This window comes from Ciconia boyciana, chromosome 4 (assembly GCF_034638445.1).
Source record: "Ciconia boyciana chromosome 4, ASM3463844v1, whole genome shotgun sequence".
In the NCBI taxonomy this organism is placed as follows: domain Eukaryota; kingdom Metazoa; phylum Chordata; class Aves; order Ciconiiformes; family Ciconiidae; genus Ciconia; species Ciconia boyciana.
The window spans coordinates 45,376,791-45,404,754 of NC_132937.1; the positions used below are offsets into that span (position 1 = coordinate 45,376,791).

Genomic DNA, 27,964 nt, shown 5'->3' on the forward strand with positions numbered 1-27,964 from the left:
ATCTTCCTGCCATTTTGTGTGATGATTAAGTGGTAAAAGCTGTTTATAATGAGATCCTAGCTTATTTTTTTCTCCTCCAGTCTTTTGTCATCTGCAAAACTTCAGGTTTTTTTAACATCAGGTAACTGGAAAAATATTAAATATGATGAAGTCTGCAGGAATCCACCAGAAATGTGCTTAAAGTTGATTCCCTGTTTAGTTACGTCTTAAGACTAATTTTTTAATCTATCCTGTTCTTGCATTGCTCTAGTTATAAACCAAAATGTTGTGTACTGCTAAATCAGGTATCTTACATAAATCTTTTTTTCCTTTGACCCTATTACTCTCATGATCCAGATTTTCAACCTAATCCTAAATTAGCTTAAGACCTCTATTCAGTACATCCATGACTGATACTAATTATCTTAACTGTATTTTAATTTTCTTACCAAGTTCTATATTAGTTATTTGGATTGTCACCTTTTCTTTTTTTTTTTCTTTTTGTAATGGTGCAGGGTTAGCTTTCTTCTAATCTTCTAATACTTTCCAGCATTTTAAGACTTACTGAATTAAAAATTAATGGTCCATAGTATGGCTTATTCAACTTCCTAAATTCTTGGATGTTGTTTATCTGATCTGCTGGTTTAAAAATATTTAGCTTTAGTAGATGATGTGTTAACATCTCTCCTTAGATACTGTTGGATTGCAAAGTATTTTCACCATGTGACTACATAATCTAGATATCCTTTAAGAAATGTGGCAAAATATTTATCAAACACTTTTCTTTCTCCCTGTTTTGTGTTCTTACTGATCCTGGCACTTCCAGCTAGTACAGGTCCAGTAACACAGTGGAAGTTAAACATTTTTGTTGTTTTTGGGAACAAACTCCTTTCTATCACCCTCAGTTAAACTATCTACATGGACTTTCCTACCCCCTGTGTTTATTTGCTTTTCTTATCAATCTCTTGCAGTTTATGACTTTAGGGTTTATAGCCACTATTAAGAGAAGTCTTCCATTATGTCATTGGAGCCAGCTGCTTTTACTTCCCCTCTCTGGCTGTGATTTAGTGAACAGCTGAGCTGAGCTGATGATGTGTTGCTGCCAAAAGGGGGAGATCTCATTCCCTACCCCTTCTCTGCTCTTAGGTTGGGAATTCCTGTGCCCGGTGTTTGCCAGATGCTGCTGCAAGCTGGTTCAGTTGGCTTAACTTAGCATAAATGTTTTCTTCTTTTTTTTTTTTTTTCTAGGTTCGATGTATGTCTGGTTGGTGAGTTGTCTCATAAACAGATATGACTGATACATGCCAGAGCTGGTACAAGGTGTGGTGGGTGAAGATGTAGAGCATGGCCTATGTCTTTTGGCAATATTGAACTGTTCAGTTGGCTCATCATGAAGCTGTAGCCTAAGCCAGTTTTTTTGGTTTTAATTAGTGTAGGCATCTCAATCATAGGATTATTGCTTTATGAGCATCTATAAAATCTAAAAGTTGACCTCTTGAATACCACCTGCCGATACTATTTGAACCTGATTATAAACAACAAATGCAATCAAGTAATGGTGACTTGGTTGTCACTAATATTTGGTTGTGCAGTCCAGCCAGGCACCTTAAGATGAGGTATAGTTTACAATTCTTCGTTTGGCGACGGCATCAGAGAGCATTTCATTTATGTTTATTTCTTTCCACAACCTCTCTGCTCAAACCTCCAGTTTTGAGCTCTGTTTGGGGCACTATAAATCAATTGCCCATAATCTGCTCACAGCCAGTAAGCGTGGGAGCTTCTGCAGAGTTTAGGACTCTCCTAGAGGAAAACAGGTGCTGTACAAAATTATCAGAGCACAGAACTTCTTAACTCAAGAAAGTGACAGGCCAAAGGGAGTCTCCAAGATTAGATATGGCTGACAGCAGATCACTCGAATGCTAACAGTATCTCTCTAAGTCAAAGTATGAGCAGACTGTAAGTAGTTCCAATACGGTCCTTACCAGGAGCCCTGTGTGTTTCTGATTTAAAAGTACATCTTGACTACGGTAAGGAGGTCTTGAATCTTGGTGCAGTGTGCTTTATTCTGGAAGGATGGCATCACTTTATTCACTACAGAAATACTCTCACATTATTTTTAACATATTCCTCGCCTTGACCTGATTGCTACAATTACCATAGTTGGATTACAGAGACGACAGTGGTGTACATACAAGATGCTGAGAGTATTCTCTGTAGAGCCAGTGAAGTCTGGAGAGAACACTGAAAGACGCACCTGACGTGGTCTAACATTCATTTCAATCGTTATTTGCAAACATCTGGTTAGATCTGGTTGCGTATACATTGTCAACATACAATTCATGTGTGTCTTTAAATATAACTAATGGCAGCAATAACAATAAAAAAACCTACCTTGCTGGGAGAGAGGTGAAGAAGGCTTTGCTAATCATTCATGGTGGAGATGGCAAGTACAGAATACTTTAAAAAGTCTAAGAAAATAGAAGACCTTTTAACTAAAGGAAAGTGTGCAGAAGAGAGTTAACAAGAATTTTAATGCAGTTGAATAAGCCATCTTTGGACTGGATAGATGGGTGATGGCAGATACTGTTGTTCACTGTGAACAGTAACCAAGTTCTTAAAAATATTCTACTGTTTTGTTAATTCCAGAAAAAAACAATAGAAGAGACAACGGGGGTTCGAATATAGTAGCAGGAGATTCCAAATGTTACCAGTTAACTTTTACAGGTTGATGCAGAAATCTGGCTTGTGTTCAGACTGTTGTATATGGCACAGTATGCTGTGAATACTTTACATCTTCTGTGAAGAGGACATAGTAGGCTACTGGTGCTGCTGGACATAGGAGCAGGTCTTAATATTCGCTCCAGGTGCTAAAATAATGGCTTGTAGACTGTTGTGAGTAGTTGAAGTAGTGAACGTGTCTTCTGGGTACTACTGCTCCTGCTGTGTGTTGGTATAAATGCACACTTACCTTTACTGATGACCTGAATAGGATGTATAGCTGAGTCTATGTTCCCCTGGGCTGGGAATAACTCTTTAAGGGTAAAACTCAGCACAATTTTTGCTTAAAAACTGGTGTCAAGATAACAGTCAGCACTTTAGGAAAGATGCAACATTTTTTTGAAAGCAGCTTTTCAACTTGAGACAACTGTTGGCTTTTCCTAACCATTGGTAGCGTGAAAAGCAGGAGGCTGCAGTGTTGCTGCCTACACAGTGGACAAACTGCTTCCTGAAACACAAATTGTGGTTTCACTCTTTTTGACCAAACCCAGGTTATTGTAGGACTGTTTTAAGCCGGGTGATCCCTTGGAGGAAAGGCTAGAAAATGCTATTTGCCAAAAACCTCTGAATTCTACTGTGTGTTTTTGTGGCGTCTCTTGGGGATCAGCTGGCAAAAGTGCTGCCACCTTGAGCAATCTGGAAAGGTCATAGCTCGGGGAAATGGGGGTACAGGTTCCCCACTTCTCCCTCTAGGACACTTCTTGTTGCCTGCAAGCAAAGGCAGATGCTTAGGTGAACTGTGCTCCCCACACTCAGTCAGCACTGAGTGCAGTAATGCCGAGTTCTAGCTCATAGCTACATGGGCAGAGCAGCAATTCTTGCAAGGGAAGATGTCCTGCATGGTCTCCCACAGTATTAAAGATACAAATTCAGTTTTGAGAAGGTTGAGGGTCTCCTCAAATATCTTGCAAAACACCAAGAGAATAGCTTGGGTTTTTTTACATTTTCAACTCCTTCATGGGAAAGTTGTGTCAAATACATACTCTCCCTCTTAATCTAAACACTGGAGCCCACATTTGTTTTTCCAATTTCCTTAATCTCTCTCCTGTGAGTGTAGTTTGCTCTATATTACCTATAGAAGTTATGCCAGAGTAACAGTGTGTTTGTCTGAGGCTGAGTTTCTAGATGTACAAGATGCAATTCTTAAATCAAGCAATCTTCTGCATTTTAGACCTTAAATAAAACAATGTATTCTGTCTTCTCACTAGAAGCAGACGTCCTACTGTTTGTTATCAAGTGACTCAGAACATGGAAATGTGATTTCAGCAGGAGAAAAACTGCAGCAGCATTTGTCCCGTACATGGGAACAGACTGGTGAGACTTTGGAGAGATGTCAGCTGCAGAGATGGCAGATCACAGACTGTGACAGTCCTCCTGTACTCACGTACTCAAGTACTTGCTGTGTGTTGTCAGTATAGGAACTGCTCAGAAGCAAGAAGGGACTCATACACAGAGGCTGAGGGATTCTGACATGTGGAGGAGAAACTTGTGTTCAAGAATGAGGTCAGGTGCTTAGTCAGGGGCTGAAAGTTGTGTCTGTTTGGACTTTGGTTCTCTGCCAGAATACATAGTTGTCTAAGGCTCCAGAGAAGTAGAGTGCAATACAAGCAGAAGGTAAATAAGAGTTTTTGAGCTTGGGTTGTTGTGGTTTGTTTTTTTTTTTTTTTTCCTTCCCAAGTTGTATTGGTGCATCTTGCCTGGATGCAATATCTTATCAATACTAACACTGGGACAGCTTTAATATTTCTGTATTAGTGATGGCTATTTGTATAACCTACCAGTGACAGTAGTGGGAAATGGAAGGGAAGGCTGTGAATACTATATACGGAGTTTATCTAACTACAAAGCAGGAGGGGACATCTGGAGGGAAGAATCAGCAATTATTGTAAAAATGGGCTGCTGCATTTAAGCACAATGAAGAAAGAATTGAGTCATTGCTGAACACGTTACCACTAACTTCCTGGAGCAGAAAACATGACTTGGGAAATGAGAACTTCAAGAAGGCACATTAGGTGATGCTAAGAGGAAAAGTTGAATTGTAATCAGAATGGTGAAATTGGCAGAATTTATTAACTTATTTTTTAAAAAATAAACAGCTGAGTTTTATAAAGAAAAGAAAAGAAAAAAAGAAGCTACGGTACAGAACAAGGCCTTTTAAAAGAAACACAGCTGGGACAATGGCAAACAAAATCATACTTTAGGTTATAATAATTAAAATAGCCATCCCAGATTTAAAAACAGAAAGAATGGATTCCAAAGGAAGTGAAAGCAGCTACAGAAAATGCAGAATTTGAGTATTAAATGTTTAAGAAGTAACCCAGAAGAGGCCTCGTGTTTCTAAGATTATTTTATTCTATAAAGACTGTATGTTTTCTAGTGGTTATTGAATGAACTAAGGGAGAACTTAAAAATCAACATGTCAGTAAACATGGAGGTCAAACTGAGTTGAGAATGAATACTCAGTAGTGTAATAATATGCAGAGTTGAAGATAAACATTTAAGTTTTCAATTAAGAGGCCTGGTAATCAGTCCAATCAAGGGCATCACACAGTAAATATGTTATTTGCTGCTTTAGTACGTTGAACTGTTTTTAGCTTACTCTATCCTTGGAAGAATTCCTGAGTTTTTTTATTGCATGCTCTAAAGTAAAATTGCCCTTTCCTGACAACTGAAATGGAAACCAATTATCTAGCAATTCCAAGAAAACAAAAGGTACACAGACATTAAGATGCCTATCTTAAGCTTCTCAAACACACAAGACTTGAAATGTAATCCTTTTTGGCATGATGCAAGGCCTTCCTCTCTAATTAGATAGCAGAACCCACCACACTTGTAACTCCCACGCTGTTCCAGTTGATAATCAAATATCTTAGCTCCTTCAAATACCCTACATAAATATTATTTGGCAGTGGTAGAGGTAGTCATTTATCCCTGAAAAACTACCTGATCATGTACTTAGATAATCACAAACCTGCTTGAGCAGTATAAATCCAGTTTGTAGTAGTTGCTAGTAGTATGTGGGCACCGGCTTACAATAACAAAAGTCAAATGTTAACAGAAGTACCAGAGCAGTGATCTTTGACACTTTAAGTTCAATGAATACTAGAAGAACTGAGCAGCTTTGTACCCTTTTACATCCCTAACTAATAACTGAGGACGCTGGGGGAGTGGAAAGGAAATGGCTTGTGAGCTCTCCGTGCCAGTCTGTTCTCTGGCCATTGTCAAAGACAGACTCCTGGGCTAGATGGACCATTCGGTCTGACTGTTGGGCACTTGCGTTCTTCACTCGTGCCTTCTAGCAGAAGATAAGAATCAAGCCCTTGGACTATTGCTTTCCAGCATGACAAGAATGGTACTTATTGCAATGATATTCAGCCAGCTGAGAAACTCAATTTAATAAGTCATTACTTACTAAACTTATACAGGCTGTGGGCTCAGTAGGAAAGAAACAGATTCAAATGCATTTGTTCAGTTTCAACTTTTGTTTCTGTGCTTGCAGCTTAGAAGGACTATTCTCAGACTGCTGAAGCAGTACATAAATTTTCTACTTTTTTGGACTGGTGGAACATAAGAAATCAGAAAGAATTACTTTAATCTTGCCACTGATTTTTTTCCTGTGCACTCAACAAAATACTGGCGTATTAAGGAAGTTAGGGAATGTACAGCATTTGATAGCAGTATTTACAGAGAGCAGCTCATGTCTATGAAGTCGAGATTTTTCTCATAAACATATCTGCAGTTTTGCCTAATCTAGGTTATTAGTTAAGCATATCAATTTAGTAAAGGCATAAGCCATGGAGACATCTCAGGCATTCCAGTTTAGTAAAGATGCAGCTCTCTACAGAAGTCATCTTTCCACCCACCTTCTCTGTGGTGTTTTTTAAAGATATAAGAGTTTGTATATTATCTCTATCCCTTATCACTTAAAAATCAATTAACACTTTTAAAATGTTCAATACAGGCATGGTTTTGTTCGATTATCTTATTGCTTAGAAGCTCTGTGGGACTAAGCAAAAGTATAGGCAATATAAATCAGCATTTAAATTATATATTACATGTTTATTATGGGTGCAAATTTTTTTAAAATTTACATTTTATGAAAAATTGTATTTACAGTTTTTGTACGATAAACTTGTATGCTCTAATTTACAGTCTGACGTAGTAACAATTCATAAAAATTCAGATCCTTTAGAGTTGTGTTTACAAATTAATTTTCTTAGGAGGCAGCTACAACGGATATTGCTGTATACACAAGCAAGAACCAGCTTGCTACATATGTGTTTTTTATCAGATAGCTACATGTACTTTTTACATTGTTTTTGAATTTCTTTACAAAAAGTCTCTATAAACTTGTATGGCTTCAAAATTGTAACCTGCACCCAATGCAAATGTATGTATAATCACCTGAATGAAGGCTAGTTTAAAAGTGCTGAAACATAACTACTTCATTTAACTTAGAAATGAAAGTAATACTTGATTAAAAATAGCAGTACAGTTTTGGGTTTTCATTAATAAAGTATTGTCGTGTTAAATACAGTTTGATTGCAAAGCAGATTACAATTAAGATTCCAGTAAAAAGACTGTACCATTTTATGAGTTAGAAATTTACCATTCAATAAGATTAGCAAATTAAGAGCCAAATATACTCTTCCAATCAAATCTACAGTACAGTATGTGCTTAGTGCTAAGAATGGAACTCTCGTCTGCAAAAGTGTGTAGTATACATTAGAATGTATGTAGCTTCTACAAAGCTTAATTTATTTTAAAGCTTCAGCAGTCCAATTCATTACTGTTTTGCATGAATTAGTTCAAGCATGTTTTATTGTTTTAATAGAGAATTTGAAATAGATATTGGTATTCAAAATGGTCATATGAAATTCCCACATGCAGGTTATTGAATTATTTTGCCCCAATACTTTTGATTTTGGCATTGAAAAAATACTTGATAATAAAAATACATAGAAGATTTTCTAAATTAGTGACTTGCTTTAAAAAAATGTTACTAATGTGTCACTTCCCTGTGCTTAGGCTGTGGCAAGCAGATTAGATGACAATGCAAATATTAAAATTCGTGGTTATAGAAAAAATTAATAAAAATCGCAGTACTTGTCATCCTGCTGCCATGAAATACCCTTCTAAAATGCTATTTCTCCCAAAGTACTATGTTTACATTCACATCACACAACCCCAAAAGCACTCAAAGTCCAAAGACTTGCAGTCAAAGTGAAGGGGAATGCTGTTTGCTTTTAAAAGTTTGCTTTTACCATCTTCGGTGATTTTTCAGGATTCTCATCTTTGGTGACATTAAAGTTACTATCTCAAAAGTTTCAAAGTCCTGATGCATCTCCCTTTACTACAGCTACATTTATTGCAATTACCCCATGAGGAAGTAATCCAGTATTTTAAATCTCTTTTAAAACAATCTCCAGTTTTTGCAAATCTGCCTTCTATATAAATCCCAGTCAAAGGAATTTTCATAAAGTTGTGTGTATTATACAAACACCATGCTTTCTTGATGAAGAGCCAAACTTTGAAAAAGGAAGTGAGGCATATGAATAACAAATTGGGTAGGCACAGGCTTTTTTAAAAGGCACAAATGTTATGCAATTCATATAAAAATAAATTAAATCTACAGCATTAATTCAAACAATCACAACGCCCATAAAATTTACTAACTGCAGAAGTAAATCTCTGCTGTCTTTTGCAATTTTGTAACACATTGCACTTAGGAAAAAACCCCTATATAAAACAACTTACATGTTAATAATATATGATACATGGGCATCAAGTTACATTTCTTTTATACATCTCTAACTCAGCTGGTTTTCTGGCATGAGTGGATATAAGAACTACATGAGACTTTGCCTCTGCTTTCTTTAAAAACTGGCAATTAAAGAATCTGAAAAATGAATATTACTTATGGAAAGCTCAAATATTTCTTACTCTCCTACATTTTTAGGTTTAATGTTTACAGTATAACATACAATTTCATACTTTCATTACAACTATGGATTACTATTTTGACTTCCTCTATATAAATTTACTAGAATTTCAACAAATTTTCCCTAATATTGCAGTTGATCATTTACAGACAGTGTTGAAGTTAACTTCAGTGCTATTATAAAGTAATAAAAAGTTTGCAAAATGACTTTTAAAAGTGCATTTTCTGTTTTGTAGTTCAGCCTCAAAGTAGGTCAACATTTTGAAAAAATTAATGCATGTTAAAATAGTGTTTGAAAAGTAGAGACGGCAGAGTGAGCTTCTTGCACTCCTTTGATCCAATGACCTTCACAGGTACATCAGCAGTCTGCCATATATCGTCCTGAAAAATAAAGGTAGGTTTTTTGCAGTCAGTAGATAGAACAGATTTTGTCAGTATTTTCCTGGGAGCAGCCTGAGTAACTATGGAAAAACAAAAAACCTGTGAAACAGTTTTCAGCCATGTTTTAATGAAAAGCAACTCTTTATGCATCACTTATTTAACAGTTTCATATTTTATAATTTAACACTATAGAATACATAAATATTAATTTGAACCTATAAGCATGTCAGTGTCTTACCAGTGGCAAATCTCTTCTTAAGGAGGGAAAGCCGGTAGCCAGTGCCTACGAGCTCTACATCTACTCCTGAAAGGGTGCTTCCTTCACTAATGAATTGCACTGCAAGTGTTGCTGGTTTACTGGGTCCTTCTGAAAGTTCAAATTTTGCCCTGAGGGATCCAGAACCTATAAAAATAACAAAACTGAAAAGCTTTGCAAGGACAAGATGATCTCCCCGAATTTTTAGTAGTAAGAAGTGAAACTAACGTGACCTTTGAGATCTATTCCTAGCAGCAGTCCTACATCAATTTTCAAAAGAGATGAGAGTACAAGTCTGTTTTTTCCAATATGCTGTTTAAGACAATGATTTAAAGAGAAACAATACACATTTCTGCAAGATTATACAGAATGTGTTATCAGACAGCACGGTGATCTCATAAGAGATTAGGTACTCTCTATGTTAAAGTATATAGATACTTTAAATATCTGATTGGACCCTATAATGATCATTTATGCTTGCTGGTCCGTAAGCACTTAATACCACCTACCTCATACGTAGTATTTTTCATTAGCAGATTTGAAAGTACATCAGAATATTTAAATGTTGGTATGATCTGTCTGGATGAATGTACATGAACAAAACCGTTGGAAGAAATGCAGCTATACAGTAATGTACCCAGAGGAAGGAAATTCTTATTTTTCTAATAAAGCCAAGGTCTGATTAAATACTTTTCCCCACAAATTTCAGTTGATTTTTCAGAGACAGTGGTGAAGTGTCATCACTTCGATGCTATTATAAAGCAGTAGTAATTCAAAATTACTTTAAGTACATTTCTGTAGTCAATGCAAGGCATTTTAAAAAACCCACAACATTGTTACTAGTCTCTTTTTCTAGTTCTTAAGTCTTTTCTTGTTCTTGCAAAATATGCTGGGAAAAATGAGATTTAAATAATAGTGGAATAATGAAAGTCAAGTATTTTCACTTCTTTAAAACAACTTGCTATTCCTAGTCAATATGAACTGCTAAATGATGAGGAAAATTAGTAACTGAAATGTGACTGGGGTAAAAGTGGGAATTAATGAATTAAATTGTTTTATGCAATGGCTTCTTCTTGATAAATTTGGCTTAAGGTCCATTTAAGTTCTTCAGTAGGTCTGTCATAGTTTGAGTAAATTGGAACTTCTTTCCACTGTAAGTATGGAAACTCATATACTCAAGTGCTTTGAAGATTTGTTCTGTGTTTCATCTCTGTCTGCAATTGACAGCTCACATAATGTGTTGGAGCATAAAAATCTCAAAACATTTTACCACCCTATACACCAGAATAAAGACGACTTCAAGACGTTTGTCCTAATATTAACAATGTTTGTACAACTTCTCGCTTTGTTTCTGTAAGACCAACATAGTATTACTTCCTCTTAAACACTGACTTGTGAGTACTATGTTTTTATACTCAAAGAAAAGGGGAAGAAAGATGGTGGGAAGAGAAGGGAATATAGCAGAAGCAGTGGGATATGTGCAAGTCTGCTGAACACACACAAGATGCAATCCGCATTGCTGGCAGCCCATTTTATGATGCTCTGCAAGTGTACAGTAGCTCTTCATCTGGCTGCATTTGTGGTTTAGTATGATTTTTTCTTTTAAAAGAAGCTCCACAGTTAGGAAAAGGGTGGGGGTGGGGGGGAAGGGCTATCCCTATGTAATCATAATAGAAGACAGATGGCAAAGAACTGTGAGGTCAGTGAATGACAAAGTACACCAGACTACAACAACAACCTCTGTCACATAAAATTCTCTCTGATTTTGTTTGAATGATGACCACAACTTTGCAGCCTTTGTGGGAATAGTAGAGGTCTTCCCTTTCCAGGCTTGTGGTTTCTATATGAAACAAGTCGTATTTACAAGCAAATCTATGCTTTCATAATACCCTTCACTAAATTCTTAATGGGGGTACAGGCCTTTCCTTTACACCATGAGTTCATTTCTCCACAGAGGCTTCGAGGATGAGATGCCTTCCTTTGGCTCCTCTTTTTCTGCTTCAGAAAAACGTTGCACCTTCAAGGGCTGTGACATCAACTGGACCTCAGGGAAAGGCAGCGGGGCAGAGAACAACTATTGGTACCTTACAAAATGCTATATAAGTTACCACTCTGAGCAGATACGCAGAGCTTCATTTTTTTCCTGGAGTTGTATATGGTCAAAACAAAGACCCTCAAAGTGCTGGTCAGGAATCATCTATTGTTGAGTCTATCTCAGCACAGGACTTCTGGATCTTTTTTTTTTTCCTTCCCCCCAGTTCTTCCACTTACCTCTACTTTATTTCAATTGGCAGTGTGTGGAAAGACACAGATATTAAACATATTTTCCTTTGAATAACTGCTTATTTCCAAATAGCATTGATGTAATAATTTCCTATCCAGTCTAAACTCTGTTTTAGAGCTACTAACTGCTTTCAAGGGGCTTCACTATTTTTCCTTTTACAGCTAATTAATAAATTTATATTTTGACATCTCACTGTTAATGGAATCTTTCAGGAGGAAATTAATTGAGAAGAAGGTGAAGTGGTAAACAGGATACAGAATGAGAAGACAAGTAAACAGGCATGAAGGTGTAGAGGCTAAAATGATTACCTTTTTACTGTTACAGTTTTTCTGTACAAGAAAACAAAACAAAAGAGTGCAACTTGCCTCCATTCTCAGACTTCTCCGAAATGCTAGATATTTTCCAATATGCTTTCATCTGGTCTGCATTCCTGTAAGAGAATGGTAGGTTAGTTATAAGCAGCAGTTTTAATCTAGCATATTAATTCCCTAGATTTACACTGGTATGTTGCAGACATCTCTAAACAGAGGTTTATAAAAACACTTGATCATTTTAAGGTAAGTTTGTGAAAAACTGTACAAAGCAAACAGAAAAAGTGAAGCGTGTGTCTGCACTGACCCAGAGCAGCAGAGCTCAGAAGAACACGCCACCTTTTTATACAGTTAACACTGTCCTATGCCGCAGCTATGGCTCCCCGACTCAAACCCCTCAGTAGTCTCAAAGGGTAAGGACAGGCCAAACACCCTGGAAGCAGTTTGAAAGCTATGTCTTCATGCTTCATGACAATGGTATGAGGGGGAGCAATGTTGATTGCTCTCCCCTATGTGAGACTCCTGGCAGCATGAATTTTATTCCATTTCCATTCTAGTAAAACTAGTCAGCGTAGATGCAGGGTAGGACACCAGGCACCAGAGTCTCTCAGCTAACAGGGCATTTTAACTCCTGGACCACTATGCAGCAGTTCCACCAAAGGGATGTCGACAATTTAAAGCTGTGAGCAGCATGAAGTCCTGATAGGTTTGAAATTGCTTTTGGCATTGGTATAGCAGGAGTGAAAGCTTACACAAGTAGCACAGATGGTAGCGGTTACTTGCAGGAAGTCAAGTTATAAAACATTGATTTTTTAAAAAACAAAAACCCACCACCCAATCCACTAGACCAAACAGGTAGCACAACACAAATACTAGAGCTGCCTGGGACATGACTGGGTTTTTTTTTTTTTTTGGTCAGCTTTCCAGGCTCAAAATTCTGGACTTCGGTAGTTGCCTAAGTGAAAGAGAGAGAATCTGGGCTCAAGTCCCTTAATCTGATGAATCTGTAATGAAACTGTCACTAAGATTTCAGTCTTCCTAGCTAACACTAGGTGTTCTGGGTGGGTGTTCTTGCTCTCACTCAGGCTTTGTTACAGAGGAGGGGCTTGTGGAAGAAGCCTGGGCTGGGAGACTGGCTTCACCACACGTTCTAGTCATGTTATTCAGGCAGGATACGAACCTGCCCTTGCTCAGAATAAGCTTAAGGTGACTTGGTTAAAAGTATTGCTCCCTTGAAATACCAAGTCAAGAAATATTCAGTCTTGCCTGGATTTTTTCTGCTTAAAATGGCACTGTATTACTATTTTGTCCAATTAACACATTTAAATGTATTGCCTCCAGAAACATCAGAAAACATCTGATAAATGCATCAGGTTTATTTATCTTCTGAACCTTGCTTTATAAGGTAAGCTGATCTATAAGTAACAAGGTTAATGAAGCCTAACTTCCTTCAACTTGGTATTTTTTTCCCTCTTCACATTAAAAAGACCCTCTTGGAAATAAACAGTCCAGGAATTACATTACAGCTGGGCAAGTACCTACGTGCTGCCAAACCACAGGTGCAGTCGTTGAATTCTGCTCACCTTTTGCTCCAGGGATGCTCTGCCTAGTCCCACTACCCTCTGCTTGTTTTCACAAACTTGTAGAAACATAATTACTTGAGATTTGTGTCTCACTTTCAAGTGCTACTGTAAATGCAGGCTTAGAAGGTGGTGGCAGGTAGCTGTTAGTCAGACAATAATCTGCATGATGCTTGAAGTGAGAGATAGTGCTACCTGGCTTATGAAGAGCTCCTCAGTTACTGAGGTTTGTTTTAAAACCATTTCAATTAGAAGCTAATTTTTAAGCTAGCACAATCAAGAAATCCTTTTCCACAATCAGAAAATGCAGGAACTGCATTTCTTCTACTCTTTATATAATCCATGTATATCGATACATATATACACACACACATACAAAATGTTTTTTAACCATTAAGAGATTTTCGTTTCAAATTACTGTATTAAAAATGCCTATCCTGTCTGTTGGCCAAAAGAAAGCAAATATTGGAAATTTCATGAAGGCTTGTATTATTACACAGTTGGAAAGGGTGCATATTGTCTCATTTTAGTTTAAGTGAATTGGCTGCACATGATCCGTTCAGACCAGAAAATGTCCTAAACATCCGATACTACACATTTTATCAAGACAAAAAAATTAGCTGTTTCTTCCAGTGAAATTTTTCAGACTGTCTGTGACACTAATGAATACACTGACATGAATCTGAAATAATTTAAAAAAGTATTAATATTACCATTTAGCAGGTGGAAGTGACTGCATGTTTGTTACTCCTCCATCTACTGGTACCACAACCTGGACATTAGACAGCATACTAGGCACATTCATAGACTCTGGATTGTATTTATAATCCACTCTCACATCAGTAGTGCTAGCATTACATTTCCAGTAAGTTGCAAGATTCAAGGGAGTGGACTGGATGCCATTTGAAGATACCTGTAAAAGAATAAACCATTGAAAGTGGCTTAATTAAAACATTCCCCTTTTGGGCAGAATTAGGGAATGATGGTAATGAATATAACTCTAAATCCTGACAAAAGATCAAGAGAACGATTGACCTCTGTGTCCTTAATTGGAGAATTCTGAAGACTGTTGCAGCCTGAAGTAATTTCTGTACTTTTAATTTTAAATTAGAATAATTAAAGAAAAGGTTTAAACTGCCTCTGGCCCATGAGGCTTCTTCCTGTTCTGGCTTTTATAAGTCAAAATAGTTTTGTTTTAGTCTTGTGTTCTGCCTCACACAAGAAGCATGCTTGCGGCAAAATGAGTTCATTCTTAGCAGTTGTGTGCCATACCAATTCAACTGCCCAAGCAGCCAGCAGCAGAGGGCAATACCTGTCATTACAGGACAGGCAGCAAGCAAAACACCTCTTACCTATTCAAAGCATTATTTCTCTGCTGCAGGAGGGCTGGATGCTGCTGCGTCTGCAGCTGAGCTTGTGCTACTGCCCTGCTGCATCTCTGCCACCTTCCTAGTCTACTTGAGGAACCTTCTATGTCCTGGTGCCCCCTCTTGCCTTTCCTTGTCAGCCCAGAACCTTTTCTATCTGCCAGGGCTTCCGCATGCCAATGCCTCATTTTTCCCCAACAGTAAAGATCTTAAATAGATATCATTCTTCCATGGTACTCATTTCTGCAATCCAAAGACATGTTTTGTTCCTTCCATCTTTCATAGGAATTCTGTGTACCTAACATGCTTTTTATAGATTCAGTATGCCAAGTTTTTAAACTATATTGTGGAATATAGTTTATGTGGGATGTGGAAACTACAATGGTATTAATAGCTGGACTGACAGGTCCTTTTGTTTTTCTGATGTAGACAGTTGTCTCCAATGTTCAACCACTTCAATGCAGGCCTAGCAAATCCCTGTTCTCCCTCTGAGGTGAGTCTGTCTTGAATTTTCATGAAGATTTTTTATTGATAGCCAGAACATTTTCTCACAGATTCACAGAGTGGTTGAGGTTGGAAGAGACCTCTGGAGGTCATCTGGTCCAACTCCCCTGCTCAAGCAGGGCCACCTCGAGCCAGCTGCCCAGGACCATGACCAGATGGCTTTTGAATATCTCCAAGGAGGGAGACTCCACCACGCCTCTGGGCAACCTGTTCCACTGCTCAGTCAACCTCACAGGGAAAAAGTGTTTCCTGATGTTCAAAGGGAACCTCCTGTGGTCCTGTCACTGGGCATCACTGGAAAGAGCCTGGCTCCATCCTCTTTACACCCTCCCTTCAGGTATTTGTATACTTTGCTAAGATCCTCCCTGAGCCTTCCCTTCTTCAGGCTGAACAGTCCCAGCTCTCTCAGCTGTTCCTCACAGGAGAGATGTTCAGACCCTTCATCATCTTTGTGGCCCTTTCCTGGACTCTCTCCAGTATGTCCATGTCTCTTTTGCAATGGACAACCCAGAACTGGACACAGTACTCCAGGTGTGGCCTCACCAGTGCTGAGTAGAGGGGAAGGATCACCTCCCTTGACCTACTAGCAATACTTTGCCTAATGCAGCCCAGGAGACCATCTGCTGCCTTTGCAGCAAGGGCACATTGTTGGCTCATGTTCAACATGGTGTCCCCCAGAACCTCCAGGTCCTTTTCTGCCAAGCTGATTTCCAGCTGGGAGGACCCCAGCATATATCAATGCATGGGGTTGTTCCTCCCCAGGTGCACTTCTCCTTGTTGAGCTTCTTGAGATTCCTGTCAGCCCATTTCTCCAGCCTGTCGAGGTCCCTCTGGAGGGCAGAATGACCCTCTGGTATATCCAGAGGGTCCTCCCAGTTCGGTGTCATCAGCAAACTTGCTGAGGGTACACCCTGCCCCATCATCCAGATCATTAATGAAGATGTTGAACAGGACTATAAACTCAGTATTGTCCCCTGGGGTATACTCCTAGTTACTGGCCTTCAACTAGACTTCATGCCACTGACCATCACCCTCTGGGCCTGGCTGTTCAGCCAGTTTTCAAGCCACCTCAGTGTCTGCTCATCCAGCCTGTACTTCATCAGCTTCTCCATGAGGATGCTATGGGAGACAGTGTCGAAAGCCTTCCTGAAGTCTAAGTAGACAATATCCACTGCTCTCCCCTCATCCACCAGGCCAGTCATTTCATCATAGAAGTTTATCAAGTTGGTCAAGCATGACTTTCCCTTGGTAAATCCATGCTGACTACTCCTCATGACCTTCTTGTCTTTCATGTGCCTGTAAATCGTTTCCAGGATGAGATATTCCATTATACTGTGAGAGGTGAGAATGTCATACATTCTCATATATTACAGTTCATCAGCTACAGCATCCAAAAGTTATGCAATTACAAAATCAAAGACAGTACAACTACAAACTCAAACAAACCTCCAACAAAACCCCTAAGGAAAATTTGGCTTTGCTAACAAACACCTAAAGAAGCAGTGTTTGAAGCCTGCACACATGAATTGGAGTGAAGTGTGAGCAAGCTGAAACAGGTCATGAATCCAAGGGAATGACAGGAAGCATACTAGGAATGCACTAAGCCTGGGCAGAGCCTATGCATTCTAAACAGTGACATACCCAGAACTGGTCTAGATGAGAGACAACAGTTCATCTTCATGCTAGCAGGCAAAGAACAATTCTTTTAATTTCTGTGTAGATATCAAATCTGCCAGAGTTCCTTAAAAATTTCAAAGTGTTTACCTGATACTTTAAAACATCCACATTATAATAGGATGCAGATGGATTCTGCTCTGATAATTTCTTGAGGTAGACAGTTATAGCTTGCATGTTCATCCAAAAATCCTTAGTACTGGAGTCATTTTGTGATTGATCACTGGAACGAAAAAAGGTAGGAGTCAGAAGGCAATACTGAGTTTTATTATTTTGGATGTCTAAAAATTAAGATTAGATCGTTCCTCTTCTTCACTATTTCAAGCAAGAATTTGTTCTAATGATTTATAACACATAATTGTACCTTCCTAAATATTAAGACAAACAACTGCTTGTTGTATCTGGTAAAAATTCTCCTTCCAGGTTGTGGAGCAGTGAGTTTCAGCCACTGATGATCTGCATCACAAGATGGAGTTAATGCTGAATGTGGATTTTACATTTAATAAAACTCAATTTTAATGCAATTAGGTGCCATAAGGATGTGTGGGAGGTGGGAATGAAAGTGGTATTTGAAAAGGAACGTTATCCAATTTGGAATAAATCCTAAAATCATAATTAGCTTTGGTTATGACACAGCTTCACTAATGCAGTGAATTAAGATAGGTGTTGTATGTGCTACCATATTTTCATATATTTGTAGAGAGTGTAAGCTTTCAAAGTGTTTTCAATTAAACGTGATTTTCAAATTATTATAAACAATTGTTTCTCAGATACTTATAGTTGCAATTGAATCTTAGTAACAATTTATTATATCACTTCTTATATGTAGGTAAGAGCACACATGACTGCAGAAGCAAAATGCTGTTTGGGAGCTACTGGAGCATGGTCTTCTGCAGATCAATAATATTTTCAGCTCTGGTTGCATCAGGTTTATTTTGAATAAGGGTGAAGCTTTTACGAAAACTGATTCAAAAACAAAATTCAAATCACTTAATGTCTGCGGATACAGTGAGGAACTGCACCCATGCCTAAGGAGGAGTGCAGAGTGTGCCTGCAGAGTGAAAGCTGACAATGAACACCTGGAACACAGTAAATATGACTGCAGTGGGTTGAATGTCCTAAAACAGTGACTTGCATACCAGTAGTATGTCCAATTTACTTAGAATTTGGTTCTCAATACACTGTTGTGGTTAATGACATTTCCATTTTCAGTAAAACATATAGGTAAACACTTACTTATCACTACAGAGGCTTTCCACAATTTAAATAAATGAAACTAGTAGTAAAATCTTTCTGCTGCTCCACAACCAAGTGCAATTCAAATCAGAAATTCTGACGTCACTACAAATATCACTCCCATTAAAAACTTTAATGTCTATAAATACCAAGCAAATGATACCCTTTGCAGTATATGATGAAAAGTCAAATTATTACCGTATGGGTTTAACTTCGTAAATATCCACGACATGCATCCTTTCTAATTAGAGGTGAAGTATTACAGCACTCAGACAAGAAGACTAGACATTTTCACTTTTTTGCAAAATATACTTCTTCAGTATAATTCACTCTGTCAGATACAGCTCTGCTAACATTTCAGTTATAAACTGTCATGTCAAAAAAACTATTACATTTAATTTTGTATGAATCATTACATTAAGTATGAATTATCAAAATTAAATTAAATACAGAAGAATGGATGCATATGGTGTGATTCTTTATTTCAGTAATTTAAAAAATGTAGCATCTAAAAGCATAACTCTTTTTCAAATAATTTCTCAAATTAATTAAGTAGAAACTGCTCAGCTGAAACAGATCTCTGCTGAATATTTACAGCTTTTATAATAGTTCTGTTTTTTGAAGATCTCCAAATGCTGTGGTTTCAACACTTATCCTACTCAATCAGCAGCCTTTTTTCTTAAGAATTCTCCCAAGCATGCTGCTACACACCTGAGAGATACAGTTATGTAACAGATCTGATCTACAGTAGAAATGATACAGCTTAAAAATACACTAGTAAGTGACAAATGAGATTAAGTGTAGCTCCTACTACTTGTTTTCCATTTAAGGCTACTGTTTCATCATTTAATCTTACCATTGTTACTACTGTATAAAGAAATCATTTACAAAATGCATGTAAAAACACAGCTACATTTACAAACTATTTTTAATGGCTGCTGTTATACTCAGCACAAGTTTCAAGTCCAGTAATCATTGAGATTTTTAATGGTGGCAGTGGAGAGAACTGACCTGAGCAAGATTAATTCAGGAAATTAAATTCTGTATAAGCAAATCAACAAGACTGTAGAGAATTCTGATTTACATATACAACAACTCTCATTTTGCAAATCATGTAGTTTACTATTATATTAAAAAAATACAAAACCTGTATACAAGTTGTGCATTTGGAAGAATCTGCTCTAGTTTGCTTGTGTTTTTTACCCTGAAGCAGAGCACAGCTGGAGATGGGTTGCTGGTGAAGACTTTAATAATCCCACTTGGGAATGATACTGTCATATCACCAGTAATCTTCACAATACATCTAGAAGAGAATGAAAACATCAGTTTCATTGCAACTTACTAACTGCCTAGTTTTAACACTAATTTTAAAGGAATCACTGTACTTTCACAATCTGATGAACTGAATTAAAAACAGAAAATCAATTTCAAATGAGGGTAATGTGGCACTGTGACAATGTACTATCGCTTTCAACTTGGAAGTCAGATGAAATAAGTAAAGAAAAAAGTTTAGCTGGTTAAGCATACAGTACTCTTGGTGGATATTTTTCAGGCTTTGAAAACATGGCACAACTATGCTTAGGCAAGGCCTAAGTAGCATAGCAAGGGATGTGACAGAGGGAATGAGGTGCTTTTAGCTGCCCAAATTTACATGTAGCACCTACCTGACTATGATAAAAACCCTTCTCATTTTCAGTATTCTCACTGAAAACATTTTTGTAAAGCAGGGATATCTGAACTCCTAGTGGGATGCAGGCCAATACAGAGCAATAAGCCACTTTTGTCACTTGTACCAGGGAAAAAAACCCCTTTGAATCCCCCTTCTAATGTAGACACATTTTCCCCCACAATATTAAATGTTAACCCAGTGTGTTTTCTTATTGTAACTTATTACATTCAAAACAATTCACTATTTAACTAACTTTGTGGGATCTGCTCCTTTAAAGTAGGCGTTAACAGATTCAGTAAGGGCTACTGCAACAGGCAAGGTGTCCTGGTTTCCAAGGCTGACAGGGCTGGGACCACGTGAAACACCTAGAATACATACAGTGTATAGGTTTAATTGTCAAAAAGCTTAGCAACAGATTGCAGAACTGTTGACTACATCTGTCATTTTCACAAGAGGTTACCACCATCAAGGTCACAGTAACATCTGAAGTATTACTTGAAAAGTGTGTAGAAAAATATGAACGTAGTACAGTACAATCGCACCATCAGAACACTGCTTAGCAGCCTAAGAAAACAGGATATCAGTATGACATTATGTAAATGGACAGACACAAGGAAATACATATGAGACAGAGGAAAACTGCATTGAAATGGCTACTGATGAAAGTGAAGTCAACAGACCTAAAGGAAATTAGACATTGACTAGAATACTTAAAAAAAAATCCCTACTGTATGCTTATTGTATGGAAAAATGTATGATAAAATTGTCACAGAAATGCAAAGAATTCACTTACAGTATGCATGAACTGACATGCAAATACGTTAATGTACCCCACATAAGTGAACTGTTGAACATTCTTTTAACTATTTCAGCCAACAAAGATTACAATTCCCAAGCAGAAATTGTTGGAGAAGCCTTCACAGATGCCTGTGCCAACACAACACAGCTCCAATGCATAGCTATAAAAATCAACTCAGACCTGATGTTAAGGCATTTTGAAATGTGTGTGTACAATTGACAACACTGTCAAAACTGACAAAACTGGTTGTCGTGGGATTTTACTTTTCACCAATTTTCTATATGTGTACTGAATATAAAAGACAATACTGTAAATTCTGTCTTTTTATTAGTGCAGCAACGTAGTGGAGAGCATCTTATTAATTTTTTGTACCACTGCTGAAACGGCCTGTGTCACATCATTTTATCTATCACAAAGGAGGCACAATCTTTCTCTTTTCATGAACAAAATAAGAATTTTTTCTTTCATACCACAAAGTAGAAGCAAAATGATTCTGTATAATATTGCTCATGGCAAACTAACGCTATTTACTCTAAAACAGTGGCTGCGCCTGTTGAGCTCTTTCAGAAGCAAAAAGGAAGTTGGGACCTTGTTCTTCACAGAAGGTCTAATATCTCATATTAGACCTTAAATTCAGAGATAAGTGAAAGAAGTAGTAACAAGAAAGTAGAAGACAGGATTTGGTCTAATTCTGCTTCCTCATACCTCACTCTCCATCATGATTTCTTGCCTAAGGTAGTAAAATGTTCAGATTACTTCTCAGGACCATAAAAAAAAAATCTTAGTGCAACATTTAGGCCTCTTTAGATCAAAAGTGATACTCTAGTCACAAGTGTTCAAACCCAAAAATTCTTAGATGAATGAAATATTATGATGCTGGCTACAAAACACTGATTTATTTATTTTTTTCACTATGAACAGTAGGTTGTTTTTATTTATCCTTTCAGACAATACATGGGTCATGTTTCCAAAGTTTTCTTTCTCTCCCTGAAAACTACCAGTAAAAGCTGTGATTGTCAATAGTCTCAGAAATCCAGAAATCATTATTTCAAGAAGCAAATGCACAATAAAATAATGAGTTAACAACAACCAGAATTTCTGTTTGGTGAAATACTGAACTCCAGAAGTGCTGAACTCCACCAAAGCCAAAATATGCACTCAATGGATGTGGCACTATGGTTGCCAGGGTGTCTTACTGTCTTTTTCCCCCAATTTATTAAGGAACAACAAACAATTGCAGAGCAGATAGGAGGTGATTACCCTGTATTAATTACACCAGATTGTTTACAGATGTATAAATTATTTTTAAATCTTTTGCTTATAATGGCCTTGTGTATATTTGAAAATTGTATAAATTGTGTATATTGATATTTGAAAATTATGCAGAGTAATGCAAATATATAAATGATATTCCTATCAGTAAAAGAGAAATACTGATTTCTTGACTGAACAGTGAAATTTATTAGGAATAACAACACTATTTTTAATTTTTTTGGGAACACCAAAGCAAATATATATATATGTATATACATTTCTCTGAGATGTACTTGAGGGACTACAAATGAGATAGCTTCTCTCTTATTTGCTGTGCCCCCACTGTTTGTCACCCTTTGATTCATAAAAATGTATGCATTTTACTAAAAGCCAATAAACTGAAACAAACATAACTGCCTAATTCTGGAAGTCATCATTTTCTTGCCTTGCTGCTGGAAATACAATGTAATGCAGCGATATCCAGCTTCAGGGCCTTCCTTGCCTGCTGCGAGCACTCAGAGGGATGGGACGTCACAGAGCTGTGCCAAGGCGGCCTCGCTGCATCCCGGGCTACAGCCCAGCTCAAGGCTCCAGTTCTAGCACCTTCAGCAGTGACAGCAAAGCTGGCTTTGGTGCCCTGCCACCTGCCTCAGCCCTGACCACCATTAACAGCCCCTGAGCTGTGCTGACACAAGAGCTAGTGACACAACCATGCAGACAGTTGCATTGATACACTCAAGGAGGTTGCCAAACTGCAGAATAAAAGACTGTGTCATTGGTCATAAAAAGGGCAAATAAAGCAAGCTGATGAAATTATTTTAGCTCAGTTTAGGAACAAAGATTCATATAATTTTAATATTGGCTAAACGGCTATCATGAAAATAAATTTTATTTAAAAAAATATTACCTTTATTATGAGTATCTTCAAAGATTTGTATTATATGTAAACATAGAAACATTTTTACCTACTTAACTTATGAGAATAAGGATTGCCAAAGTAAAAATGATTTCACTTTACTTGAAAGAAGTAGTAATGACAAACGAAAGAAGCAAGACCAAGTTTCAGCTTGTTTGGGGCGGGGAAGGAGGGAATAGATAGAAGATTACGTTATATAAAAACAGTTATATAAAGTCTTGATGATTTCAGCAACATACAACTTGTTAAGTAGTTGAGCTTTCAAACTACTTGTATTTGCCAGATAGCAGAAATTGCTGGAGAAACTTGTTTCAAAAGAAATACAATTTTATTAGTTGTAGTGTATTAGGATGATTAGTTAACATGTAAATCTCCTTTCAGTATGATACCTGGTGGTATCTCACAAAGCTTTTCAATTGTAGGAAGACTTCCAATCAAAAGATCATCCTCTATTCCATTTAAATGAAACTAAACATTGCAAGAAAGCAAAATATTATGCAAAAATAGATGTTAAAAGAATTAATATATATAAAATACTCTGCAAATTAAAATAAGGCTAAAGCATAAAAGAAACATTCAATTATGCATGCCTTAAAGTTTGCTTGGAAAAAGATAGTTAGAGTCAACTCTCCATTATTCAGAACAAATGGGGTAAGGGAAACATTGGATTGTGCAAAAGTCAAAAGAATACAGACAGTAGTGCAGAGTATATCCTCATGTCCCAAAGTCATTCAGCCGTCTGCACTGTCCTTCCCAGCTCTCCAGGACCGTTTAATTCATACAGTCAGTGCAGATGGAACTGGCCTTGTTTATTTTTCCTAGCCCAGGTTAATAACCATGTCAAACCTTGGTGTCAGCACAGACCTCCTTACCTCCTCCCTCACCTCATGATTTCACACTGTCACTGTCTCTAACAACATGCACACTCGGAGCTGGGGCTATTGATGCTGCTGCCACCAACTTTTGGTTCCTTGGCACCTCAGGCTAAGGCCTGAAGATGTGAGCCTGGATGGACTTTGGCAACCAAAATATCAGTTATCTTTCTGTCATGCTTCTCAGCATTTGGGAAACTGATGGATACTGAACTGTAGCAGCTAAGGCTGGGCAGACCTTACTAGCTTTGGTGGAAAGCTGCACAGGGTGGAAACAGCTGCAGTGGTTTCAGTGCAGAACTCCCACTAGAAGCTGTGCAGATGCTCTCCTGAGCTGCTGAGCCTGAGTGAGGAATCCTTGGCATCAGTAACATTTACAGATAACTGAGTGTTAACTCAAGAATCTGATTTAACGTGGGACTAATGTCGTAATAGTGTTCAGGAATGAAATACTTCAATTCTGCTAAAGAAATAAGTTAAAATGTCTTTAACTGCCACACACCCCCTCCCAAAGAAAAAAACCAAAAACCTAATAAGTCTCCTTTTCATTTGTTATAACCAAATATCAAAACTGAAGGACTTTCCTTTAAAAGCATGAGAAAACCTTCTGAAACTAGTGGCAACACATGAACACTAATTTGCTTTTCATCTTCATATTTTTTGTTTGGTTGTTTGTTTTGCTTTTACTTAACACCTCTGTTTAACTTATATACTTCACTAACATGAAGAAAAAGATGCATTAGTTTCATTTTTTTGGAAACTGCAATTACAGGATAACAAACAAAATAAAAAGAACATAAAACCTCAATTTTGTGAACATTTATATTCATTCAAATTGATCAGTATCCCAAAATATTTCTGCACCTATACAATAACATCCTCTGAACTAATACATGATAACACCTTGTGCTTGATGAATGGATATACAAGTATACCAAATAAGAATTCATGGAATATTAATTTTGAAAAGTATTTCCCTAAAGAACATGCCATAATTGGATCTATGGTCTAATTAATTAAATGCACTGTCCTGTCTCTCAGTGTCATTTAGAAGCAGGTATTGCAAAGGATGCTTGGAGTACCTAGACCAGACTCACATATGGAACAACTAACTCCAATGAATGCTTTCCTAACAGGTGGAACCTAGTGGCAGCACTAAGCTATTTCTAAAATAAGTTAAAATGGTTAATTTAACTTACCAACTGTAGGTGTGTTTGCTGCACTGAGGGAAGCAGATGAGGATATTGAGGAAATGCTCTCTGCGCGTGCTAAGGGAGCTGCAGGAGGTGGGCTTGAGTTAGAGGTCAATGGAGGGCTGAATGGCCTAGGCTGAACAAGAGATCACAAGAGTATTACACACAGTGGTTTTAAAGAGATGAAAAAAAGACCGTAAATAGAAGACTTCTTCATTTCATGCCCCAATCAATTTCATAGTGTTTCTCAACATAGTTCCTTTAATGCTTTATCTACCCTAGTTTTTAGTGTAAAACAGAGAACCCACATTTTCCATTGGAAGAAATGCCATTATTTCATAGATCATGATTATTAATTCTTTGCCTGGGTAGTTAAGTCTAATATATTTGGTTATGTAGCAGTCTGTCAATAATTGTGCTATAACCCAGAAGCAGAACCTAAGCCTACAGCCCTGTGTATGTGTGCAGCAAATGTGGATTTACAGAGCTAAAGGAGAGCTAACAAATTGGAAGTGAGTCCAGCAGAGGGCAACTAAAATAGTTGGGACTGGAATACATGAAAAGGACAGGCTGAAGGACCTGGGTTTATTCAGCCTGGAGAACAGAAGCCTAAGGAGGGACCTACTAGCAGTCTTTTACTAGCTAAAAGGGTGTAAAAAGAAGGCAGTCAGGCTCTTCTCAGAGATGCATAGCTACAGCAAAGGAAATTTCAGCTGAACTTAGGGAGAAAATTCCTTCTTGTAACCTCATGCTTAAACCCTGGGACAGGTTGCCCAAAGAGACTGTAAGATCTCCCTCTCTGGAGACTTTCAAAACTCAGCATGTTCCTGAGCAACCTGATGCAATTTTGAAGTTGGCCGTTCTTTAAGCAGGAGGTTGGCCTAGAGATCTTCAAAATTCCCTTCCATCCTAAATCTCTGGATGGTTTTATGATTCACTTAACTGTTAAGCTACTAAACTAACTAATGATCATTTTGGGATTAACCTATTTAAAAGGTACTGGAACCCCTGAAGCATCTATTTTGGCTGGGTAACTGTTTTTTGGTTTTTGTTTTGTTTCGTTGGGGTTTTTGTTTGTTTATTTTGTTTTGTGGGTTTTTTTTCCCCCCTCGGTTCTATCACACTTGTGCTGGGTATGTGGCCCTTATACAGACTATGGGAATTGTAAAAGGAGTTGATATATAATGAAGGCAACTGACAATCTTCCACCTGTATCCAGATAATAACTACTTTCTAAAACAACAGTATAAAATGAATGTAGCTTTGTGCAGAATCATACTTTATAACGCAATGGTACCAGCTAAATTATTTTCTTTAATTATGATGACATGAAGAACAGATTCCTTGGTCTAAGAGCAATTACTAAAATTTTATATTGGAATGAGAAAAGAATCTCAAAAAGAACCCTATTCTGACCTTACAGAAATGCAAAAGAGATTAAAAATGTTTCAGTTTTGTCAAAGCACAAGACCTGAATTTTGTCCATAATGAGAATATAGTGAAAATATCTTGCTACTTTGAAAGACAGTAAGAGGATCTTACCACGGCAACATTTTTCCAAGTCAGTAAGCCAAATGAAACCCAAAGAATCCTAATATTCACTGAGGAGATTAAGCATGGTTTGGTCTGATATGCTGTCTCGGTATTTGCATTCTTTGCCACATTCCTTATCGGCAGGTGGACCTGCACTGCAGGCAGTGAGCCGAGATGCAGACAGCGTGCAAACCTCTCACTATCCAGATGGGCAGCTGCTGCAATCTGCCACCTGCCTTCTCCACCAACCAGCACCAAGGGCAGGGAGAAGTCACAGCAGGGCTACTTGTGTCAACACGTGACTGATAAAGATCTGCTTAATACCATTCATTCCCCAAAGCTTTGGTGATATCCCTAAATCAATGGAGCTTTGTTAATAACTTCGCTAGTATTTCACATTTTGAAAACTTCAATCTCATACACGTGCTATCCTTTCATTACCACAATTATTGATCTGTTCAATTACAAACATTCAGTTGATGCAAAAATTATGTTTTGGACCTTTGCAGTTCTATTAAGAATTATTTTGTTATAGTAACATAGTTATCATGAACAACTTCCATGCCTATCTGGCAATGGTGAAAATATGCTTATGTGATTCCTTGAACATTGGCTGGAAAGTAACTCCACTGTAACAGTGTAAATGAATGGTATATACAAAATCAAGTTGCAATGGAGAATTAAAAGCAACAATCAATACATACTATTTCATTAATCCCACTAAGCTTCCCGGTAGACAGCTTTGGTCTTGAAGCAGGCCTTGGAGGGGGTACAATGCTGCCTACAGAAAGAGGAGTTGTGGGCCTTGCTGAAAGAAAGCAAATTTAAGGAAATAAATATTAGAAAGGTCACACTGAACATAAATACCTACTCACTTGAATAGAATAACTTAAAGTTATGTTTCTATTAGATGTTTCTATTTTACAAGCTCCATTTTGTAAGATTTACCACTAATCATAAATGCTTTTAAAATAGGGCCATGTGATACCCTGAAAAGTGACTCTAAAAATGGCATCATGGGCTTTTTCATTGCTCTCAAATGATTTTATACAAACTATTCTTGGAAGTTTTTATGTAAAAAGATGGTTTTACCCGAGTTTCCTTTTGTGTATAATCTATATGGATTCAGAATATAGGACAGTCTTCCATGTCTCACCACAAATGGAAAATTCAGTGGAAATTCGTATTTGTTCCTGGCTGACAATGGCATTACTCTGTTTACCCAAATTTTGCCCACTGAAATCCCACTGACTTCCATAAGTATACACCAGTGTAATAGGGGAATTACTCTGTTGATTTTAAGAACACACTAACTCCTTATTATCTCTTAGCTGAGCTACCAGAAGTAAAAAGCAGTTAAAAAAAAATACTGCCCCCATGTCCTTCTAAACCTAACAGAAACAACTAACAGATGGTGGCAGCAGTACAAAGATGCCA

General features: G+C 37.5%; 1 protein-coding gene across 3 annotated transcripts in view; it reads right to left on the reverse strand.

The window, feature by feature from the left end:
* Positions 1-6,798: 6,798 nt before the first annotated feature.
* FCHO2 (FCH and mu domain containing endocytic adaptor 2) overlaps positions 6,799-27,964 on the reverse strand; it is a 97,415-nt gene continuing 76,249 nt past the window's right edge. For all 3 annotated transcript variants that reach the window (XM_072858947.1, XM_072858946.1, XM_072858948.1), the window contains 9 exons: positions 27,232-27,335; positions 25,001-25,130; positions 20,214-20,325; positions 19,439-19,594; positions 17,146-17,278; positions 14,224-14,423; positions 11,985-12,049; positions 9,318-9,482; positions 6,799-9,079 (listed from right to left, as the gene is read on the reverse strand). In XM_072858947.1, coding sequence (XP_072715048.1) covers positions 9,057-9,079; positions 9,318-9,482; positions 11,985-12,049; positions 14,224-14,423; positions 17,146-17,278; positions 19,439-19,594; positions 20,214-20,325; positions 25,001-25,130; positions 27,232-27,335 — 1,088 coding nt within the window. In that variant the 3' untranslated portion in view covers positions 6,799-9,056. The remainder of the gene's footprint in view (positions 9,080-9,317; positions 9,483-11,984; positions 12,050-14,223; positions 14,424-17,145; positions 17,279-19,438; positions 19,595-20,213; positions 20,326-25,000; positions 25,131-27,231; positions 27,336-27,964) is intronic.